We start from the raw sequence: 20,283 nt of genomic DNA, 5'->3' as shown, positions 1-20,283 counted from the left end.
ACACACACACACACACACACACACACACACTTTGGCATCTCGTGAACACCTTTACACAATCCCACATTAAAAAGTGCTATAAAAAATATTTTATATTCTGAATACAATGTGGTCAGTGTGTTAATGTTGGAGTCCCGACCCAACCCTTGGCAAACAAGCGATTGCGCCTTCTTTAGAAAGTTAACTAGTCGCAAGTTTGCGGTAAAATGCAGTTGGGTTGTCGAGGTCCAAACATTATATCTAGCAGCTGTGAATCAAATATTATATTTGTATATATGTATATATGTATGTTGTATATTGTATATATACTTATTATAAATAATGTCTTTTTTTCTTTTTTTTTACTCTTACACTGAATTTTTGCTGCTTCAATCCAGATGAGTTGCCCATTGAAAAGTAATTTTCCGTGACTGGAAAACGGCCCGTGTTGAGCCTGAACTGGGGCTATCAGTGTGAAACAGAGCTGAACAGTCTGACCAGTGTAATACGTTGTTATTAATTTCTTTGCAATATTTTCAGGCTGCAACCAGTGCAGCTCAAGCAGAGAGAGAGCGAGAGAGATGTGCTAAGGCATTGAAGAAAGACATCCAACAGCGTGTCCCCCTCAGTTTTTGATACTTGATTGTTACGAAAATAACTGACATTCATCTGACATTTATTTTTTAAAGATCGACACGGGGCGCCGAGTGCCGGGCCCCCAACTCCCCCCTTTCCCCCACCCTCCTTCGCACCACAAATTGCTTTCTAATCTGTGGGAAACACTGAAGCAGCTATTCTGTCCAAGCCCTATCTGAGTTGGCAGCTGCCGTTGTAATGTCCTCCAATAATTGAATTGGCCATAGTCTGGAAAAAAAAAAAAACTTCTGTGGGGTTGCACTCACTATCATCAGGACAACTTGAGACAGCAACAGGTCATCAAGGCTGTTTCAACTCTTGTATGGGCCAAAGTTAATTCCCAAGTGGATATGAAGTTTATCTCAGGAGACTGGGGTCTGCCAAGATTTGATCACAAACTAAACTTTCACCACATTTTTGAACAACACACACACTGACCCTTTTGAGTCATTGTCGTAAAAGTTTATTTAACTAATTTGGAGTCCTTGAGCGGAGCCCGTTTCTCCGCTGAGCCTGTTGTGTTTACTTAAATTGTGTATAGAGACTGGGGTCAGCTGTGTTTCCTCAGCGCAGTGAGCTCAAACAGCCATCAGTGAGTAATGAAACTGTCATTGTTAAATCTGCCATTTATCTCTCAGTCTACCCCCATTTTCCACCCGTTTGAATTGTTATCAGCCACTTTGTGGACACTTTGTGTTTTATCCAAAAAGATGAATTTCTCTGTTTCTTCATCTCACATTTAAATTGTATATGTGATTGTCAAGCATTGTCAAAAAGTGGAATTCTCATGTGTAGTTAATATACTAAATATCGGTACTTGGCATCTGTGTATTGATGCAGTATTGCCATGGAAAATTGAATTGAAAAGTGAATTATTTGGGTTAAAATATGTATGTTTATAATGTAACGTAAGTTACATAATGTAAGTTAAGTATGTTACGTAAGTCAACGTTTCAACTTTTGGTTTCACACAGGACACGAACAGCGGCCTCCTGGGTAAAACTCCTGCGTTTGTATTGTTTGTAATCTCTCTATGGTGATCCAGCATACCAACAGATCCCAACGGCCTAATGAGCCAATTAATTACAAAGAATACGGCTGATAACATTCAAAGCTCGTCGGTTTGAGCAATACTAAGAAAGATGTTTTGCACATTATGTCTGAGACATTATTTCTCAAGCTGTTTTCACTTATCTTTGACGCCATGAAGTTCAATAGATTTAGTCGCATGTGATCTGCTGTATAGTCTGTGGTTCAACAGGAAGTAAGACCTCTTGTGGAAACTACTCAGCTTATAAATGCTAAATCACAACTCTACATTATAATTTCTGGAGATTGTGTATCCTATCACAGGAAACAAACTGTAGACTTCTATTGTCATCTAGATGTTACAAAAAAAACAAAATGTACTCAGTTCTACTCATCTGTTGCATCACTAAAAGCATTGGATAAAAAAGTCAAGACCCCAGTCTTTGAGCCTTTGCTGACTAACTGGCCCCTCCCTACGTTTCCTCTTTGGCTGCACTCAGTTCGGTCTCAGTTTGGACACGATGGGGTCTTTAGGTCTCAGTGCCAGGCAGACTTTCACACATCTGCATTAAATCACAACCGACTGCTAGCAGAGGCCCCATTTCTCAACCAAAGGTCATTTCTTGTTGGAAAAGGTTTCCCACATAGTTGTCTGATAAAGGTAAAACAGAAAATTGCATCAACTAGATGCAACAGGACAGCAATCAGGCAAAAAAAGTGATGTGCTTCAATTGCATGCCATTATCCTTTTTTAACATGTTTCCTTTGACTAGTTGCCAAAATACAAAATAAGAGATTTCACTTCCCTACAACTGGAGGACAAGCTGAGGCAAGTATGCAAAGGCTCTTAAAAGGTAACCTTAAATGTGTTGCAATGTTCACATGTGCTGAAGCAGACTATGCGATACCATGTGTTAGCATGTCTACTAGCATTTGGGAGGTAACCGCAGTAAGAAAATTGCTATGTGCAACCCAATTGACATGGTGGAATATTTCATAGTGGTTTTTGCTTGTATCCGTAGAAAGAACTGGGCGTTAAAAATGTCACAGTTTCCATTCTAGTCAGCTCTTTATTCATTTTGACTTATGAAGAAAATAATCACTGGGCCAAATCTCACATGTAGTAACGTTCAGACATAATTCCTGTGTCTTCCTGCCTGTCCTTTTGTATCTATGAAATCACCACAGCAGAGCTGCGTGCATGGTTAATTGGTGGATTCCTATCCATCAATTAAGATGTGAGTGGCTCAAGAAACAGGACATACTGTAACAACGACAGAGGCAGAAACCTGACGCAGCAACTCAACTCTAATTATAGTGGCAAGCAGCAATATTGTGACAGGCTAGCAATTTAGTCACAAAGCGGAAAAAATGATTTGAAAGTTGCTGTTTTTCCAGAAATGATCGTTAGGGAGTGCCATTTGAAACGATTCATCCTCACGGTAATTAAGAGGTTTTTCAAAAGTTTTAAAATTCAGGTGATTGTTACAAAGTTACATTACTATAAAGTCTGCATCACTTTAGATGACTTTAAGATCAGGATTGTTGAGTACAAAATCTACACAATCTCACAGAGATGTGACATCATTGATAATATTGAAAATAACCCTTCTGTTATGTAAAAAATAAATGAATGGAAGTCTTCACAAGTCACCTACTACATGTCATCTGTCTGTCAAACGTGTGTCACTTTATAACACATTAGAACATTAGAGTCTCTATCCCCATATATATATATATATATATATATATATATATATATATATATAGTAAAATAAGCTTCATTTCTCTCGGTCTACTGTACACTGACAAATTCAAGTACAAAATATTTGGTCTCAACAACTGCCAGAAAACGCTAAGTTATGTTGTAACCTTGGTTCTCTGAGTGAGGAGACTATTTCCACCATACATATGGAATAAGTAACAGTATAACTGTTAGTTATACAGGAGAGAAGAAAACCTTTCAGTGCTCGGTTTTAATTTTGGGACTTTCGATTGAAAAAGGACTATTTTTTTGAGTCTCATTTCTCCATTGTAGTTTTCTGTAAAATTGTGTTAAAATCTCGTCTCGATCCCGTGAACCCAATCTCGTGTCTTGTTTTGTGAGCTGCATGTTGTCACACCTCTAGCGATTACACAGATTATTTTTCACTTTCGTTAACAATGCAAGATTGGGCGTTTGCTGCATTCATGTGATGTCAGAATAATCTGAATTTACACCGCTTCAACATTAGGGAGGTAGGGCATGCCTTGGTAGTTATTGGGCATGCATTTTTGTTATTTGTAGAATCAAATTCATGGACATAATAATTTTTACTAGACTAAATGACAATGCAGTTTTGGAAGGAAGGAAAGAAGGCAAAGAAAAGAAAGACAGAAAGCTTAAAAAGACAATAGTTTACAAGCTCATCAGTGTAAAGGCAATAGTACTCATGTATTTCATAAAGATCCCCACATTTTACTGTGGCTGTCATTGCAGAAACCTCTGAGTATGAGGGCTTAAATTCAGCACAAAGCTATGCAGTTTTGCATGAATGACCACATCAACGTAATGAGCAGCATGTCATTCAAAGCCCATTGGTGGCTTTCAGATAAAGTCACCTACACCTCCCTTCCTCTTTGAATAAAGGCCAGCCATGGTGGATCAGGTTACTAGAAGGGCTGTGTGACTTTTACCATATGAATGAAGCCATAGCCATTTTTTTCAGAGAGAGCTAGATTGTTCATGGTCTACAGACTGGATTGTGTGCCACGCCACCCCAGGCTGCTTGTCAGTTATCCCAGACGGGGCTCATTAAACCTACTCCATTAGAGCTAATGAGTTGTATGCCAGTGTTTGTGGGTGGCCTCTCCATTCAGGGTTAACAGACCACAAAACAGATTGAGTTCATTCCCACCGGCGAGGGAAGAACGGTTTGTCTGCCATCACCGCCTACCTGCATCAACGGGAGCCTCAAACTAACCTGCAACAAGAAATGTCAACATATTGACTCACTCTCGACAAGCAGACACCAAGCTCAGAACAACAGGCTCAGCCCGACATAGATTGAAGGGGACAAAAACAACCCCCCCCCGCCCCATCCAAAATCTACAGGTGGATGCTGGGGTGAAGCTTAACACAACTAATGGTCAGACAAAATATCAGGAAAATGCTTATTCACAATTTTCCAGAGCGCAAGAAGATGTAGGATCATACAGCTTGTTTTGTCCAAACGACGGTCCAAGAAATGTTTGGCATTTTATCTTAAAATATGATTAATTGAATATGTATACTGTTGCTAGTAGGGCTACACGATATGAGGAAAATATATGCAATAATGTTGTTGAATATCACAATAACAATATTACTTGCAATAAACAGATATTAAAGTGTACTCATTTCTGCTGCTTTTGGTAATCTGCTAAAATTGCTTGTAAAAACGTAAAACAAATGAAAGGCAATCATTTCCAGTGTTATTTTACTGAACAAATCAAACAACATCATACATTAAAAAAAACACCCACTAGAGCCCTGTGCGTGTTTTTAAATCCCACTCCTACCCGTTCCCGCCGCTTGTGTTGGGTCTGGCCCGCACGGCAGACAGTAGATTGATTGTCAATGGATTGACCATTGATTTTCTGTCTTCCCCCCTCCTGCAGGGAAACTAGTTATTTTACTGTGTAGTATCAATAAGTGGCAAAATTACGTTCTAGAGCATAATTACTTATTTTAGAACGTGTTCTTGGCTGTGGTTTGTTTTTTTTAGGTTGTTTTATTCCCATTCTTTTAAGGCACTCTAACCAATTTCAAGTTAAAGTCCCTGTTGTGATTGGATCCCTCAGGTCACCTTAGGAGAAAGGGGCGGGACACAGTGCCCCGGGAAAGAAGTGAGAGATAGGAAGTAGAAGAGTGTTAATAAAGCGTTTGTTTAGGCCCCGTGAGCCTTACTGATTTTCTTATGAAACCCAGTTAGGCAAAGCTAACAGTCGGTTACAGCACTGATCAGGATTCCTGGACCTGCAGTCTATTTTTGGACCTCCCGCTGCCAGTCCCTATTAAAACCCCCTGCTCTTGTGATATTTGTGTTTGGTCCTCTGGGGACCCCCGGGATCCCAATCCCAATGCAGTCCTCTAGTATCCTCTAAAAAAAAAAAACTGTTACATATTAAAGTGCAGCTTACCAATATTTTTAACTAACACCAAGCTTCTCTTACTGTCTATCGCGATATGTTGCAGCCTTTTGCGATGGGTTAATTGCGCCAGTTGATATTGTGATGATGACAAAAAAAACACATTGTGCAACCCTAGTTGCTGGTCTCAAATTGCCAGATCTTCCTCCACAGCCCTGCAAAGGAGGGTCTGGCTAGTCCAAACAGCATTTTGGGATAGGAGAAAAACGTGCTCTGGTTTATTGGCATTTCTTTTAACCAATCACAATTGTCATGGGTGCCACTAAGCACCGGACAGAGAGCCACGGTGCCGCTGCAAAATAGCCTCTGGAAGAAAGTTGTTTTGGTGGAACGTGCTCATTCCTAAATTGTTTTAGTCGTGCAAGAGAGAACTCAGATTGGACAGATAGTCCAGCAAGCTGTCTGGATTTACCCTGCAGAGATCTAAAGGAGCAGTTAACCATAGTCCTCAGAAATGGGCCTAAATGAGTTTAGAACGCCAACACAAAGACAGAGGAAGGTGACGGACATCCTACCAAAAATGAGGTACATCCGGCGGGACTTCCGGGAGAGCCGAAACAATAGAATAGAAATAGAAACGCCAATAATATTTTTTATTTATTATACTTTATTAATCCCACAAGGGGAAACTACACTTTTCATTCTGTTGTTATTACACACAGGCCTGAATTACACACACATGCACTAATGGAGAGATGTCAGAGTGAGGGGGCTGCCCATAGAAAGGTGCCTTGCTCAAGAGCATCTTGGCAGTGCCCAGGAGGTGAACTGGCACCTCTCCAGCTACCAGTCCACCACCATACTTTGGTCCGTACGGGGATTTGAACCAGCAACCCTCCGGTTCCCAACCAAAATACTAATGGACTGAGCTACTACCACCCCACCACTAATATAGACTATATTGTAGCCAACAACCAACCAAACGTTTCACCACAATACTAAAACTCTGCTGAAAAGTGTGCACATGATTGATATAATGTGTTGCAATAAGTAATACAGTTTTCATGTATGAGTGTAGCAGTGCAACTTAAAATTAAACAGGCACACAGGTTGGCCCTCAGTCAGCTCCCTTACAATAACTGGTTTCATTGTGTGAGGGACAGAGTAAAGAGTAGATATTTGGTGTCTAAGTTCTGATGTCACCACCTCTTAAAGCACACAACAAACTCAGTATGGTCAGCGAAGAGAGCACTCCTACTAGCCATCCTCGAAAACTTAGCTACAGAAGCAGACAGCTGCTATAATGTAGAGGCTATCAAGTGAAACTTAATACATTTTTAGTAGACTCAATAGGAGAACTCAGGAAACTGAGATTGAACATTTTAGTAAGCACCTTCTACATGTGGGCCAGGCCAACCATTCCAGAAATATAAGCGCTTAATCTATTTTCAAGGCAGACAGTTCGAAATGTCATAGCAAAGAAAGCAGGTGTAACTAAACAATCAGGACTTTGTTATTGCGCATGCTTACTGAGTGGTATGGCAGCATCATTAATGTAGTTATTTGCACCAGTGTGTTTTTCCTGTTGATTAAAATATCTGCATAGCAGCAAAGCTAAGACACACAAGCTATGCTGCAAACAATAATATGAGGAATACTAAATAAGTTGTCACGTACCCATTATAAATACTCTACATTTAGCCTAATATTAAGCGTACTGAGAGAGACAACAGCAACAACAAAAAAGGAAATACGATGCAAAACCATTTCAGCACTGACGAATACATTCTTATCTCTCAACATTAAAATAGTTGTGACTAACAAACGAAATATAAGCTCAGAAACAACAAGAAATTGATTTACAATTTACGCAAATGGCGCATGCAACTGTCATAACGTCTTAACATATAGCCTAGCAGATATTAGCAGCTAGCAAACACCAAAACAGCCAACGTTAACCATGAAACAAAACTAGCAGCCTGTGAGGCCTGATAGTTTAATTTCCAAGCACAAACACAAACTGAACAATGGCAAAACGTCACGATAAGCAGGTTAACATCACCAGCAAACAGTTAGCTACTTACATTAGCTTGATAAAACGAAGTGGTGATTCTCAGCATCTCAGCGTTGATGAACCCTTCGGGTAATTATTCATGTTAGCTAGCTAGCGAGTTACAAAAGTTTGTATCCCCCGGCCTGAAGTGACTGACAGGTGATGTGACTGACGGCTGAGAATGGAGACCTTGAACACAGCACAAACACAAATAAAATGTCATGTATCGACATAATGGCAGTTGGCAGGTGAACTATTAAATGTTACATTAGTTGTCACTCAAGCAGCTTGTAAATAACACTTAACACTTTCCTGGGTAATGTCACAATGCTATAGGTTTATGTGACTATCATCATCTTCAACTTCATCATCATCATCATTATCAACTTTATTGCCAGATTTAAGGTCCATTCAGAAGACACAGACATTAGGCACAGGCATTTCTATAAAAGACACGTATAGGCTACCAGTGTTTCCATAGTGATGATTGGGATGTATGGCACTGAACCTAGGCTTTGCCAGCAGCATAACAATGCTTTTCTGGAAGACGTTCAGACGATTAATGATTTTGTAGGTGCTGAACCCTGCATCACAAAACAGGTCACTTGCACTAGCACCTGGATTTGTTGAGCAGTATCCTCATACAGTAATTATAAGCAACCTAATCTTCTGCATGCTTGCCTATTTAAACTTAGTCACAAGGAGTAGGGAGCTGTATAAAAAGGAGATGTTGACATCCTCCGTGCTCATGTGGAATTTTCTTACCAGCATGTTAGCTTGGTCACATAATATGCAACACTGCCTGTATCCTTATCACCAGATAACTTTAGTGTAGTGACCCAGATATTACATTTTATTACAGACACTCATCACTTGAAAAAATAACAAAGATTTTTGTCCTACATATAAAGACAGCACTCTTTTAGGAATTATACAACACATCATATTTCACCTCATATTCACAGCAGATATTCAGTAGCTGCTGAAAACCAGTACTGCTGGGAGAGAAAATTGCCAGATCATCAGCATACTTGAAATTATCAACCAATGTGTTACCAATCACCCAGTTATGCATCTTGTCAGTTGGTTGGATAACCAATTGACAAGATACAGTGAGGAATATAAGTATTTGAACACCCTGCTATTTTGCAAGTTCTCACACTTAGAAATCATGGAGGGGTCTGAAATTGTCATCGTAGGTGCATGTCCACTGTGAAAGACAAGAAAAAATCCAGAAATCAAAATGTAGGATTTTTTAACTATTTATTTGTATGATACAGCTGCAAATAAGTATTTGAACACCTAAGAAAATCAATGTTAATATTTGGTACAGTAGCGTTTGTTTGCAATTACAGAGGTCAAACGTTTCCTGTAGTTTTTCACCAGGTTTGCACACACTGCAGAAGGGATTTTGGCCCACTCCTCCACACAGATCTTCTTTATAATAGTTTATAATAGTGTGTGGCTTTGTTTTTGTATTGAAAACAGCTGCTGACAAAACAATATCACCTCAAGATCTATTTAGTAGCTGTTCTGGAGCTTTTTGCTCAGCAGCAAAAACAGCAGCAAAAGTATGACAACAGACACACAGTATAAATTAGTAACAACAAAAACTAGAATACACAGTGTATTGAGACACAATCACAAATAAAGTGAGGATACAGGTTGTGGATGTTGCTAATAAAATAGAAAAATTACACTTGAAGGAATAGAATTAGGTGGTGGGTATGAGGAGTTACTGTAGCAGTATGAAATACATAACAACGCTTTTTGCTTTACTTCTAACATTTGTCCCAAATGAAAGTGAAGAGCAGCGCCCAGGAATAGCCAGGTCTTGGAAATCTTCCACAAGGATCTTGTTCATTCTGATTCAAGAGCATTTCCTGCAGTGTTATCATTGGCATATTGGGCTGCAAACAATCTGTTTAAACCTCCTGTTGTCCTCAGGTCAAATTTGACCCCTTTCAAAAATGTCTATATCTGAAATACGGGTTTCTTTTTAACTAAATTTCCACAAAAAATGAATTGGATTCCATTCACCTCTCTTTGCAAATACAATTGACTTACAAATACACTTTCATTCCTGACTAAACTCCTCTGATCGTTCCTCTGATCTTAACTATTAGTCAAAATAAGTCATAATTTCTGCTTTTTTAACTCAAATATTAGGTATAATTCTACATAAATGAGGGTTATTGACCACGAATTCCAAAAAGTACAGTAAGGTGGTGTTAGTGAAAACCAAAAAAAAAGTCTGAAAAAGGGACAAAAATGTCAAATGTTTGTCAATTTTTTAACCCGGGTGGACATCACAAGGGTTAACATCATCCTGACCCAATGGAGTTTTATTGGGATAGGTCTGGAAAGCGACAAGCATTGTCAGGAAGTTAAATTCAAACCGAAAATACTACTACTACTACTACTACTACTACTACTACTACTACTCACAGAGACACCTACGATAAGGCGTGCCACCTCCTTCACTGTTGCACTGTTTCATCACCTTTTTCTGACCAAGCCACATTTTTCCACTCTGCCATCATCAGGTGACCGTGTGCTAATGAAGCCCATCTGCTTCAAGGCTCAATGAGTAGTGTGATGAGGGATGCCCCAGTGCACACTAATGTTGGACAGCGGCGTTATGTGCATATTTGTAGCCCACCTAGTAGCTTGAATGAATGTTGCCATTCTCCTCTCACCATTTACAAGACTGCCGACTGCGTGTTTCTTAACCACTGAGTACAGCTGTTACAGCTGTGTGTCGAGGGACAGAATCTGATCCTCGATTTGTTCTATATTAACGTGATTGCTCTTTTGCATGAGATATTAAAATAACAATGTTGCAGCTTCAAAATAATAACATAAAGCACACATATTCACATCTTGTTATTTTCACAAAAATGTATCTCTTTTCACAGATATCAGCTTTAGTTATACATGACACGAGTTGGTACTTCTGTATTTCCCCACTGTAGTGCTGTTGATCTATGACATATATATTATAGTAAATCGCTGTGTTTTTGTGGCTCAGCTGCTAGTATTAACTAGCAAGTCAAGTAGCTTACTGAATTATGATGAACTACAGAGTTAAGATCCCATAAGTATAGGGATTATTGCAGCCTCTGTATGATATTGCCGACATTCGCTGCATCATTTTTGGCTGTGAGTTACACAAAATCTCAGGTACTGTCTTTCACGAATATCCCACTTCTTGTCCATTCCTGTCAACTCTAACATTTAGAAAAACTGTAATTGAACCTGTCAACCTTGTATACTTCTGTGTGCAAACGATTTGGGGAGCACTCACAGTATTTTTGTTTTTTTATTCATAGCAATACATGCAGACACAGATGTTTTATAGCCTGACACGTGTGTGCTGAGGAAGGCAATTCCCAAAATCTCCATTAATGTTATGGACTGAGGCGAATACATGAAAAAAATATGTGGGAGGAAACGTTGTGATTTCTTTTCTCCATGTAATTACATTAATTGTTGCTCCTGGCTGGCGCGACTTATCATAAAAGGTTATGGGTAAAGCCTATTTCTCCTTTGCTTGTGTTTTTTGCACATTGTGTTTCCTCAGTAGTCATGTAGATGGGTCTGTTATCATTCAAGCTCAGCTCACTTTTAGGACTTCTCCTCCAAGGAAGACGGCCTAAAAGTGCCCCTAATCTCACATTTCAACAAAACCGTCTCCTACTAAGAAAACTCCATCCACTGATGGAAACTGAAAAAAGCCATTAAGTCAACCTTGAGTCGGCATTGTTGGCACTGCCCGATGTACGTCGAGTGCAGATGTGAGTTGCACATGCTCAGATTTAAACGCGTCATACTGAAATTTGTAAAATCCATAAAATATTAAACTTTTCTTTTTACAAACAATAACAGAAGATGGAAATCATTTCAAAATTTTTCATATCTATCTATGATTGTTTGATTGCTAACGTTAGCTCAAAACACCGTTCAAGTGACAACCAATGTTGTGTTTGATGCTAACTTGTAGCCAACAGTGAACAAACTTGGTTAAGTAGGTCCATTTTACTGTATTGACATTACAGAAGTCTCTTCTTAGCATCTTGTATGCCACTTGTCGCGAAGTGACGCATGCGCAACTCACATCTTCAGTCCACGCAAAAGTGACGCATGCACAATTCAAATCTGCTCCTGACTCACATCGGGCAGTGACAATTGAGTTGTCAAAACTATTTCCAAGACCAAGAATGAACTTCAATGGCTATAAAATTACACCTTTCCACCAATGTTTCAAGAAAATCGGGTCAGTTGTTTTTTTCCCATAATCCTGTTGACAGACAAATAAACAATCAAAGAAACCAACAAAGCGACAAACCGAACCAGCTACATGACCTGTTGGTGGAGGTAAGAAGTATCAACGTAGCATCTCATTATATTGTACGTATACTTAAATAGCTGTCTACAAGCGGCTGTGGCTCAGTGGTAGAGCGGTTGCCTGCCAATTGGAAGGTTGGTGTCCCTGGCCCTGCAGTCCCACGTCGAAGTGTCCTTGGGCAAGACACTGAACCGAGTTGCCCCCGGTGCTGCATCGGAGTGTGAATGTGTGTGTGAGTGTTATCTGATGAGCGAGTGCACCTTGTACGGCAGCCTCGGCCACAGGTATGAATTGTGTTTGTGAATGGTGAATGTTTCCTGTAGATGTGAAAGCGCTTTGAGCAGTTGCTAAGACTAGAAAAGCGCTATATAAATACAGCACATTTACATTTACAAATACATGTATAGTATGCATGGAGGCAATTCTTTAAACCTACTTCGGTAGTGTCAGTGGTGACAAATAAACCTGGGATACACAGCTGGAATAGGCATCTTGTTAGTAGCATAACAGGTTTTAAAGGTTTTACACCAACAACGGCAATTTGGTAGTACAGCAGTTAATTGCTTTGCATTCTGAAGAAAAGACTAAAATGAGTTAACGTTAGATTTCATTACAGGATAAGAGAACATACTAACACAGTCCCAAAAACAGGGTGTCCCGCTCGTTAAACAGCCTGTCCTGCAATGGAAAGGTTACAGGTTTAAATCCCATAACAGCCAGCGAGACCACCGTTGTTGATGTCTCGTAAAGCGTAAAAGACTTCCTGTGCTGGCATAGATTATTTACAGGAGTACACCGGTGTCATTTAGATTTACAGACTATTCACTTCTGTTTATATATGGCTTACATTCCAAATGAGCCATAACATACTCAGTGTTTCTTCTCTCCTCTGCCATGTTGGAAAGCGACTACTTGCATAGAATATATGAGTATAATAGAGTCTGTAAGGCACAATGCTTTCAGGAGTTATATCTTAGCTTTGGTTTCTGTGGATGTCAGGTGATTGACACATGCAGTTCTTCATCTTGATTTCTGTAAGTACATGGGAGGATCTGGTGAGTGGGAATAACATTCTCTTCCCAGTACTGGTGTTACCAAGAATGTGTATACAGTGAGTTTATGAGCCGGGTGAGACACTTTCTCTTCTTGTTTCTCAACAGGGATACAGAGTGGAGGCAGAGGACAGAGGTGGGCTGGATGGGGGCCACAGCCGGGAATGATGGCAGGAGCCCAGAACACAGTGAGCTCTAATCACGTCCTCTAGGAGCCGCTAGGTGCTACAGTTCACGTGGAGACCCCGAAAAGGTACAGAGATGGATGGATGGGCTGGATAATAGAATTCTTGCAGAAATCTTTGACAGTTGTTTTTTTTAAAGATACTTTTTTGGGCATTTTAGGCCTTTATTTGACAGGACAGCTGAAGATATGAAAGGGGAATAACATGCAGCAAAGGGCCGCAGGTCGGGGTCCAACCCAGGTTCCCTGTGTCGAGGAGTAAACCTCTCTATACGGGCGCCCGCTCTACCAACTGAGCTATCTGGGCGCCCAAAGGTTTTTGATACCAAATCACAAGACGTTTTTTTCTATGGTGTTCCTTAAGGTCTTGGTGACTTAAAAAAAAAAAAAAACTTGCTGCAACAACTTAAGAGAAATTAGTAAGCATGGAAATAATTAAAGGAAGCATAATTACTTAATTCATTGTTTCAATTTTTATTTCTGACTCATGACTAGAAAACCCTCAAATGAATCTTCCGGTTCTCAGCTTCCAGAGGATGTTTACCACTTCCATGTGATAAAAGGGACTAAGTCATTTTTGCTTACCCCAGTCTCCAGTGAACCTTTATAATAATTGCTGACATATCAGCTTTGTATGCGCTGCATATAAAAGGTTTAATAAAATAAAAAAAGAACATCTCATTAATTTAGATGTAATTGCCAACTAATTGTGGTAACTTTGTGTAATTAGACATAAAAAGAGACCATGGACTGATATTTATCCTTTTTCTCATCAGTGATTTTGTCTCAGTTTTGTTGTGTAGGTCAAAATTAAAAGCCTTTTACTTCCTTTTGTAAATGGATGTTGCCACTGGGGAGTTGCTGTGCTCATTTAAAAAAATGTTCTCCTTTTCAACAGCCTTGTGCTCGACTGTAAAAGTTGTAACTTGTTTTGCGAATCTTTCCTGCTTCCTGTTGTAAAGCAACCTTCCTACTTGTCCTACAGCAATCCAAATTGGCACACAGTGTAAAAGATTGTAGTTTATGCAGTAATTATTCATTTCGTGTCCGAATGTTGCTCCACACAGTAAGAGAGAGCAGAGCTGTGAGGAGAGACACTAACCTGACTTGGACAGACCTCACAAGCATTTATTGGTGTAATCATAGCTCACATGATACACTTTTGTACAAGCTATGGTTTTTCTCTTGATTTGTTGTGCCAACAATTTCCACAAGCACTCAACTTGACACCTGAGGCCAACGTGGAATATAATAAACCTACCTGACAGAGCCTGCTAGCAGAGTCATCGCAGGTGTTAACATGCCTGCTGTACTGTGTTAAATGCAGCACGCAGCCTGTCGATGTTGTGGTGTGTGATGAAAAGAGAAACTGATGGGATGTCTCTTAGATTCCTGTGGGTAATGTGACACACTTCCATGGATAACTTTCATGTACGATGTATTTTGTATAGAATATTAGGGGTGGGTGCATAGCATCGCAATATTATATGCAGTATGTGTTGGTCACACATACTGATTGTCTGCTTGACAATCCCATTTTGCAGCAATAAAATTGAAGTGAGATGAAAAAACAGAGAAATGCATATTTTTAGATAACGGGTGTTGACAAGGTTTCCCTTTGGGGACATCATTTAAAATTGGAAAAAAAGGTAATTGCAATATATCGCAGAACATTACAATATGTTTAAAATCGCAATAATATTGTATCGTGACATAAGTATCGTGATGATATTGTATCGTGAGGCCTCTGGTGATTCCCAACCCTATATAATATTTCTGATATTTTATACAATATTCTTCACTGGTCCACAAAGGGAATTCAGTTCTGTTTCTGGAGAATTATACTATATTCCTCCTGCTTACAAATCATTCTGATCCTTTTTCATGTCTGCAAATACAAACTCTTTTTAGTTTAGACGAGCTCAGCTCAAATCGTGGATATCTTTGAAAGCGAACTTCTGCAAAAACTGATATTCAAGCTTCAATGTATTCATCTTTAAAATAATGCAAGTGATGCTGAACACAGAAAATAATACAAAATATCTAAGCATAATAAATAAAGTTTCCCTATTAAATCAAAAATTGAATGCCATTTAGCGTGTTTGACACAAGGTCTTAGCCTGCAGCTGTGTTCAATGAGACCAAGAAACTCCTGTAAATCTCCTATAAACCATGTCTGACAGAATGCTGCTAAGCCAATGAGCTTTCTTTTGGGTTGATAAGTAGGGAAAGAATTGCCCAGAACGTAAGTGTATTCCTTTAAAGCACTGTGTGAGTAATAAGAGGAGTGTTTCCTGTGCTTGTTGACACCCTCAGGTTGCGTGCCCATGAGGTCGTCCATGCTGGTCCTGTTCCTCCTCTTCAGTGCCCAGGCTGTGGCCGCCATCGGAGGAGCAGCACAGCAGCAGTGTCCAGGCAACTCCAACAACTCCAACTCCATCCCCACGGTGGACCCCAAACTCTTCACCAAGCGCCGCTACCACTCACCCAGGGTGCTCTTCAGCGCTCAGCCACCTGATGCAGACCTGGCAGAGTCCCAGGGTGCCGGCAAGAGGGCCCGCAGGCGTGCTGGGCAGCCCCAGCACCGTGGAGTTTACTCGGTGTGTGAGAGCATCAGCGTCTGGGTGGGCAACAAGACCAAAGCCACGGACATCTCAGGCAACGAGGTGACAGTGCTGCCAGACGTGAATATCAACAATGTCAACAAGAAGCAGTACTTCTTTGAGACAACGTGTCACAGCGCCCGCTCAGGCAGCTCCGGCTGTTTGGGAATTGATGCCAGACACTGGAACTCCTACTGCACCAACTCACACACTTTTGTACGAGCGCTGACTTCCTTTAAGAAACTGGTCGCGTGGAGGCTCATACGCATCAACGTGGCCTGCGTGTGTGTGCTTAGCCGCAAGTCATGGAGGCAGTGAAGACACACGCACAAACACAGTACAAACACAGACATACTCATCACCAAAGCCTTTTCACCCTCTGCACAAAGTAAATTATTGATATATGTCAAAGTTTTAGGACTGCATGTATATACACCAGACCTGGGTCAAATAGTATCTGTCTGTAGCGGGCTTTTTTACCTGTTTAGGAGTCGGCCTACTAAACGTTAAGCTGATGTTGATGTGTCACCTAGCATCTGACTAGCCTAGCTGCAGTTTGTGACAGGTTCAGCTTGCTGATGTCTAAAGCACACAGAAACCTTATTTATCAAACTTCTAAGAATTACACTTGAATGGGGAACTCGATCACTCTATTTCCACGCACTACTGCATAAGTGGAAAAAAGTTGTGTAAAGCCTTTTGTGGTTCCAGAGGAAGCTAATAAATTGTCTCAAGTGAGGTCACTTGAGTCCGTTGAGACGGAAGACTACAAGTTTGAAGAATATGGGGCTGTGCTGTAGAGTGACAAGAAGTGAGCTTACCAGTTCTCTGTAGCTGGCTCCTCATCTCTGCTAGAGGTTAGCGGCTCGAGGATGCATCAGTGTTGCATTGTGGGTAATATAGGCACTAGGTTTTGATAAGAAAGAAGAATGCATGGAATAAAAAAGACGATATATCTCTGCATCGATTTTGATTCTATTTTTTTGTTTTTTTAAACGGTCCATCTTGGATCTGACAAGATTTAAGAAAGCTCTAAAAGTAAATTTAGGGGTAATAGAATTCTTAATTGAGTGTGAAGAATAAGACACATTTATTTAGCGACTTACTCCAGTTTAAAGATAAGAAGAAGAGTAAAGTTTAGGAGCATCTCTTAACCCTTGTGTTGTCCTCGGATCAACTTTGACCCGTTTTTACATTTTTATATAAGAAATATGGATTTTTTCCAACCAAACTGCCCCAAAATAACTTGAATGCATGCATGTATGTAGCATGGAATCCATAAAATATATACTGTACATCCATGCATTCATGTTCTGCAATGGTAAAATGAATGATTACTTTAATTGAATTGTTTTGTTGTTTTATTTAATTTCATTTTTTTTAAATAGCTTTATTATAGTATCCAAACTTGGACATAAACTAGCCTGTGATCCACTCAACATAATTCATGATTACAGCTTTTTTCAAACTCAAACATTACGTATAATGTCACTTAAATTAGGTATATTGACCATGAATTGAAAAAAAGTGTTAAAAAAGTTTTTAAAAACATAGAAAAACGACATAAATGCAGAAAAAAAGAAGAAGTGAATTTTCAATTTTGACCCGGAAGGACAAGTTCACGTTTGACGGGAGGACAATACAAGGGTTAAGCGATTGTGTGAAATCTTATTTCCAGTTTCCATGTGAAATAAATTGTTTACAAATTAAGCAATAAAGAAAATAAATCTGGAGCAGGAAAGAACATCTGATGCTGGTATTTATAATAAGGAATTAGTTGCACATTAAAGATGCATGCATGATTCCAACTAAATTAAAGCCAGCTTTATCATTCTTGTTTGCAAAAAATCTAAACAAACTGTTGTTACACCCTATCAAATGTTCCTTCTTTTTCTAAATTATATATGTGGCTTTATACATTTTTGGTCCATCATGAAGCCAAAATAACAGTTTGTATAATCATAAAACACTCCTTGAAATGTGTGCACCAACCTTTGTTTCTGTGATGCAGTCACTCATTTACCCTTTAGAGCCAACCAGAGCTCTCTTATATTTCAGCTGTCACGGAGCTTTGCTTTTATCTTTCACTCCCTACTGTCACTTCAAGCAGTTTGATAAGTACAGGCCCATGTTCCCAGTTGTTAGGGTTGGACAGCCCATTGGTCAGGGGATTGGACCTGAATGTGTTGGCATGGATGCCTGGCCAATCACAGCGCTTAAATGCTATGCAGGGCGTTCTTTTTCTGTTTAAATTTGTGGCAAACTACGCAGGAAAGGCTTATTGCTGCCCTCCACAGGTCACTTGTAGAATTTAAACAGCAAAATTTACATCATGCCAATAAATGGCAGATCCTTTCTTGTCCATGCAGGTATCCTGAGCAGCTTCAGCAAGATAATCTCTTTTTTTTTCTCTCTGAGCTTATCCACTTTCACTTCCTTAATTCTCTTTTGACACTGTGCATGACCCAGCATGGTGATTTCCAGCACAGTGCAGGCCCTTTGCTTGTCTTTTCTTCACTCCTTCACATAGCAATTGTCCTTCCTGCATCTCCCACATCTTGTGACTCCTCTACAGAATGCAGCAACATGTCCATATTCCTAACAGCAGTTACTTATACGAGACGTACCAGTGTGTGTACCTGTTGTGGAAATCACAGATACATTTGGAAAACCAAATGCCATCATGTCTGGGTTTCTAACATCATCTGGATGCGCACACAGCTCGGTGTCTGGAAGCAAGTCACACAGCTGTAATCTCCAACTACACAAACCCTCAGGGCTCTATCTCTCTGACTTCTTGATACACACTCAGTGATAACCATCCCACCTCTTGTAATCCTGACTGATCGTACATCTCCAGGTTTCCCCCAAACCTTCCTGTCTGACATCATCATCCCAACAAGAGATGTCTTCTCTTTTCTCATTGACTGTGTGGAATCTCTAAAATAAATACTCCGTTTTCTTTTCTTTTCAAATCCTCCCCTTTCCTCATTTCCACTTTCACTCTCGGATTTCTGCTCTGACGCCATTTCCACCATCTGGGAAAGTCCAATCCATTATCTCCCTTCCAGCAGCAAGGAGCTGGCCATCGCACAGCTAGAAAGATAAAACCTCTCCTGGCTAGCAAATCCTTTCCGTTGAGGTAAATGTCTGCTGTTTGGTGAAGGCTTCTCCTTATTGTTGTTGTCTCTGGTCCTTTTATGAACCAGAGAGGAATTCTGGGAGTCCAATCAGAACAAAGGCGTCACCAATTAATGTCAATCAATGTTCCGACAGCTAGCAAAGGTAAACAATGTACATGGGAGAAGTTATCCTCTGGGGTTTTCCTGCTAGAAAGGGTCTAGTTTAACCCTCCTGTTGTCCTCGGGTCAAATTTGACCCCTTTAAAAAATTTCTATTTCTGAAATATGGGTAGAATTCCATACAACGCTCTCTGCAAATACAATTGATCACTTTCATTTCTAACTAAACTCATCTGTACGTTTTAACTATTTGTCAAAATAATTCCTAATTTCTGCTTTTTTTAACTCAAATGTTAGGTGTAATTCTATATAAATGAGGGTTATTTACCATGAATTCTAAAAAGTAGTGTAAAACTAGTGGTAGTAAGGTGGTGCTAGTGAAATAAGGTCTGAAGAAGGGACAAAAATGTCAAATGTGTCTCCGTTTTTGACCCGGATGGACAACACAAGGGTTAACCCAACCGTGATATTTTCCTAAACCTAACCCAGTAGTTTGCTGACTAAACAAGACTCCTGGCAGAAAATGCATTCTGCCCTAAAAGTCCAACTTCTACCATGTGCGCAAAGCACTCAATCCTTTCATCATATCAGTCTAGTTCCACGTGACCTTTAACCTCCTTTCAACCTCTGCAGCAGATGTTGTTCAAACCTCAGATCCCATGACCTCTGGTGGCAGTTAGGTGCCCACTACAAGACACAGGAACTGGTTTAAACCACAGACCGTTTAAAGGAAGTTTTACCTAAACCACAGGCGCGTTTCAAACGTGTGAAGACACAGCAGTGGTGTTTAAGAAACTACATGATTTCATGGGTCTTAAACCTTAAACAGCAGCCAAGTTAGTGACAGAGTTTTAGCAACTCAATCATGTTGATTATAGTGTTTTTCTGCCACTCATTATATATTCCTACAGCGCACCCCACTCACTGTAAGTAGACTGATGCAACCCACACGCTTTGGAAATACAATTTGACCCAGGTCTGACATAAGCATACTTTTTGTTAAAATGTTGTTGTTGATTGTTATTTATTAAACACGTATACATGCAC

At 39.9% G+C, this 20,283-nt stretch overlaps 1 protein-coding gene across 1 annotated transcript in view; it reads left to right on the top strand.

The window, feature by feature from the left end:
- Nucleotides 1-20,283, top strand: part of ngfb (nerve growth factor b (beta polypeptide)) — a 28,504-nt gene extending 8,221 nt beyond the window's left edge. Inside the window, exons 2-4 of the mRNA XM_032514352.1 lie at nt 13,316-13,460; nt 15,708-19,337; nt 19,687-20,283. Coding sequence (XP_032370243.1) covers nt 15,719-16,312 — 594 coding nt within the window. The 5' untranslated portion in view covers nt 13,316-13,460; nt 15,708-15,718 and the 3' untranslated portion in view covers nt 16,313-19,337; nt 19,687-20,283. The remainder of the gene's footprint in view (nt 1-13,315; nt 13,461-15,707; nt 19,338-19,686) is intronic.

Source organism: Etheostoma spectabile, chromosome 4, assembly GCF_008692095.1.
Source record: "Etheostoma spectabile isolate EspeVRDwgs_2016 chromosome 4, UIUC_Espe_1.0, whole genome shotgun sequence".
Taxonomy (NCBI): domain Eukaryota; kingdom Metazoa; phylum Chordata; class Actinopteri; order Perciformes; family Percidae; genus Etheostoma; species Etheostoma spectabile.
Note: the sequence above shows the minus strand (reverse complement) of the source record. Positions and strands in the feature narration are given on the sequence as shown.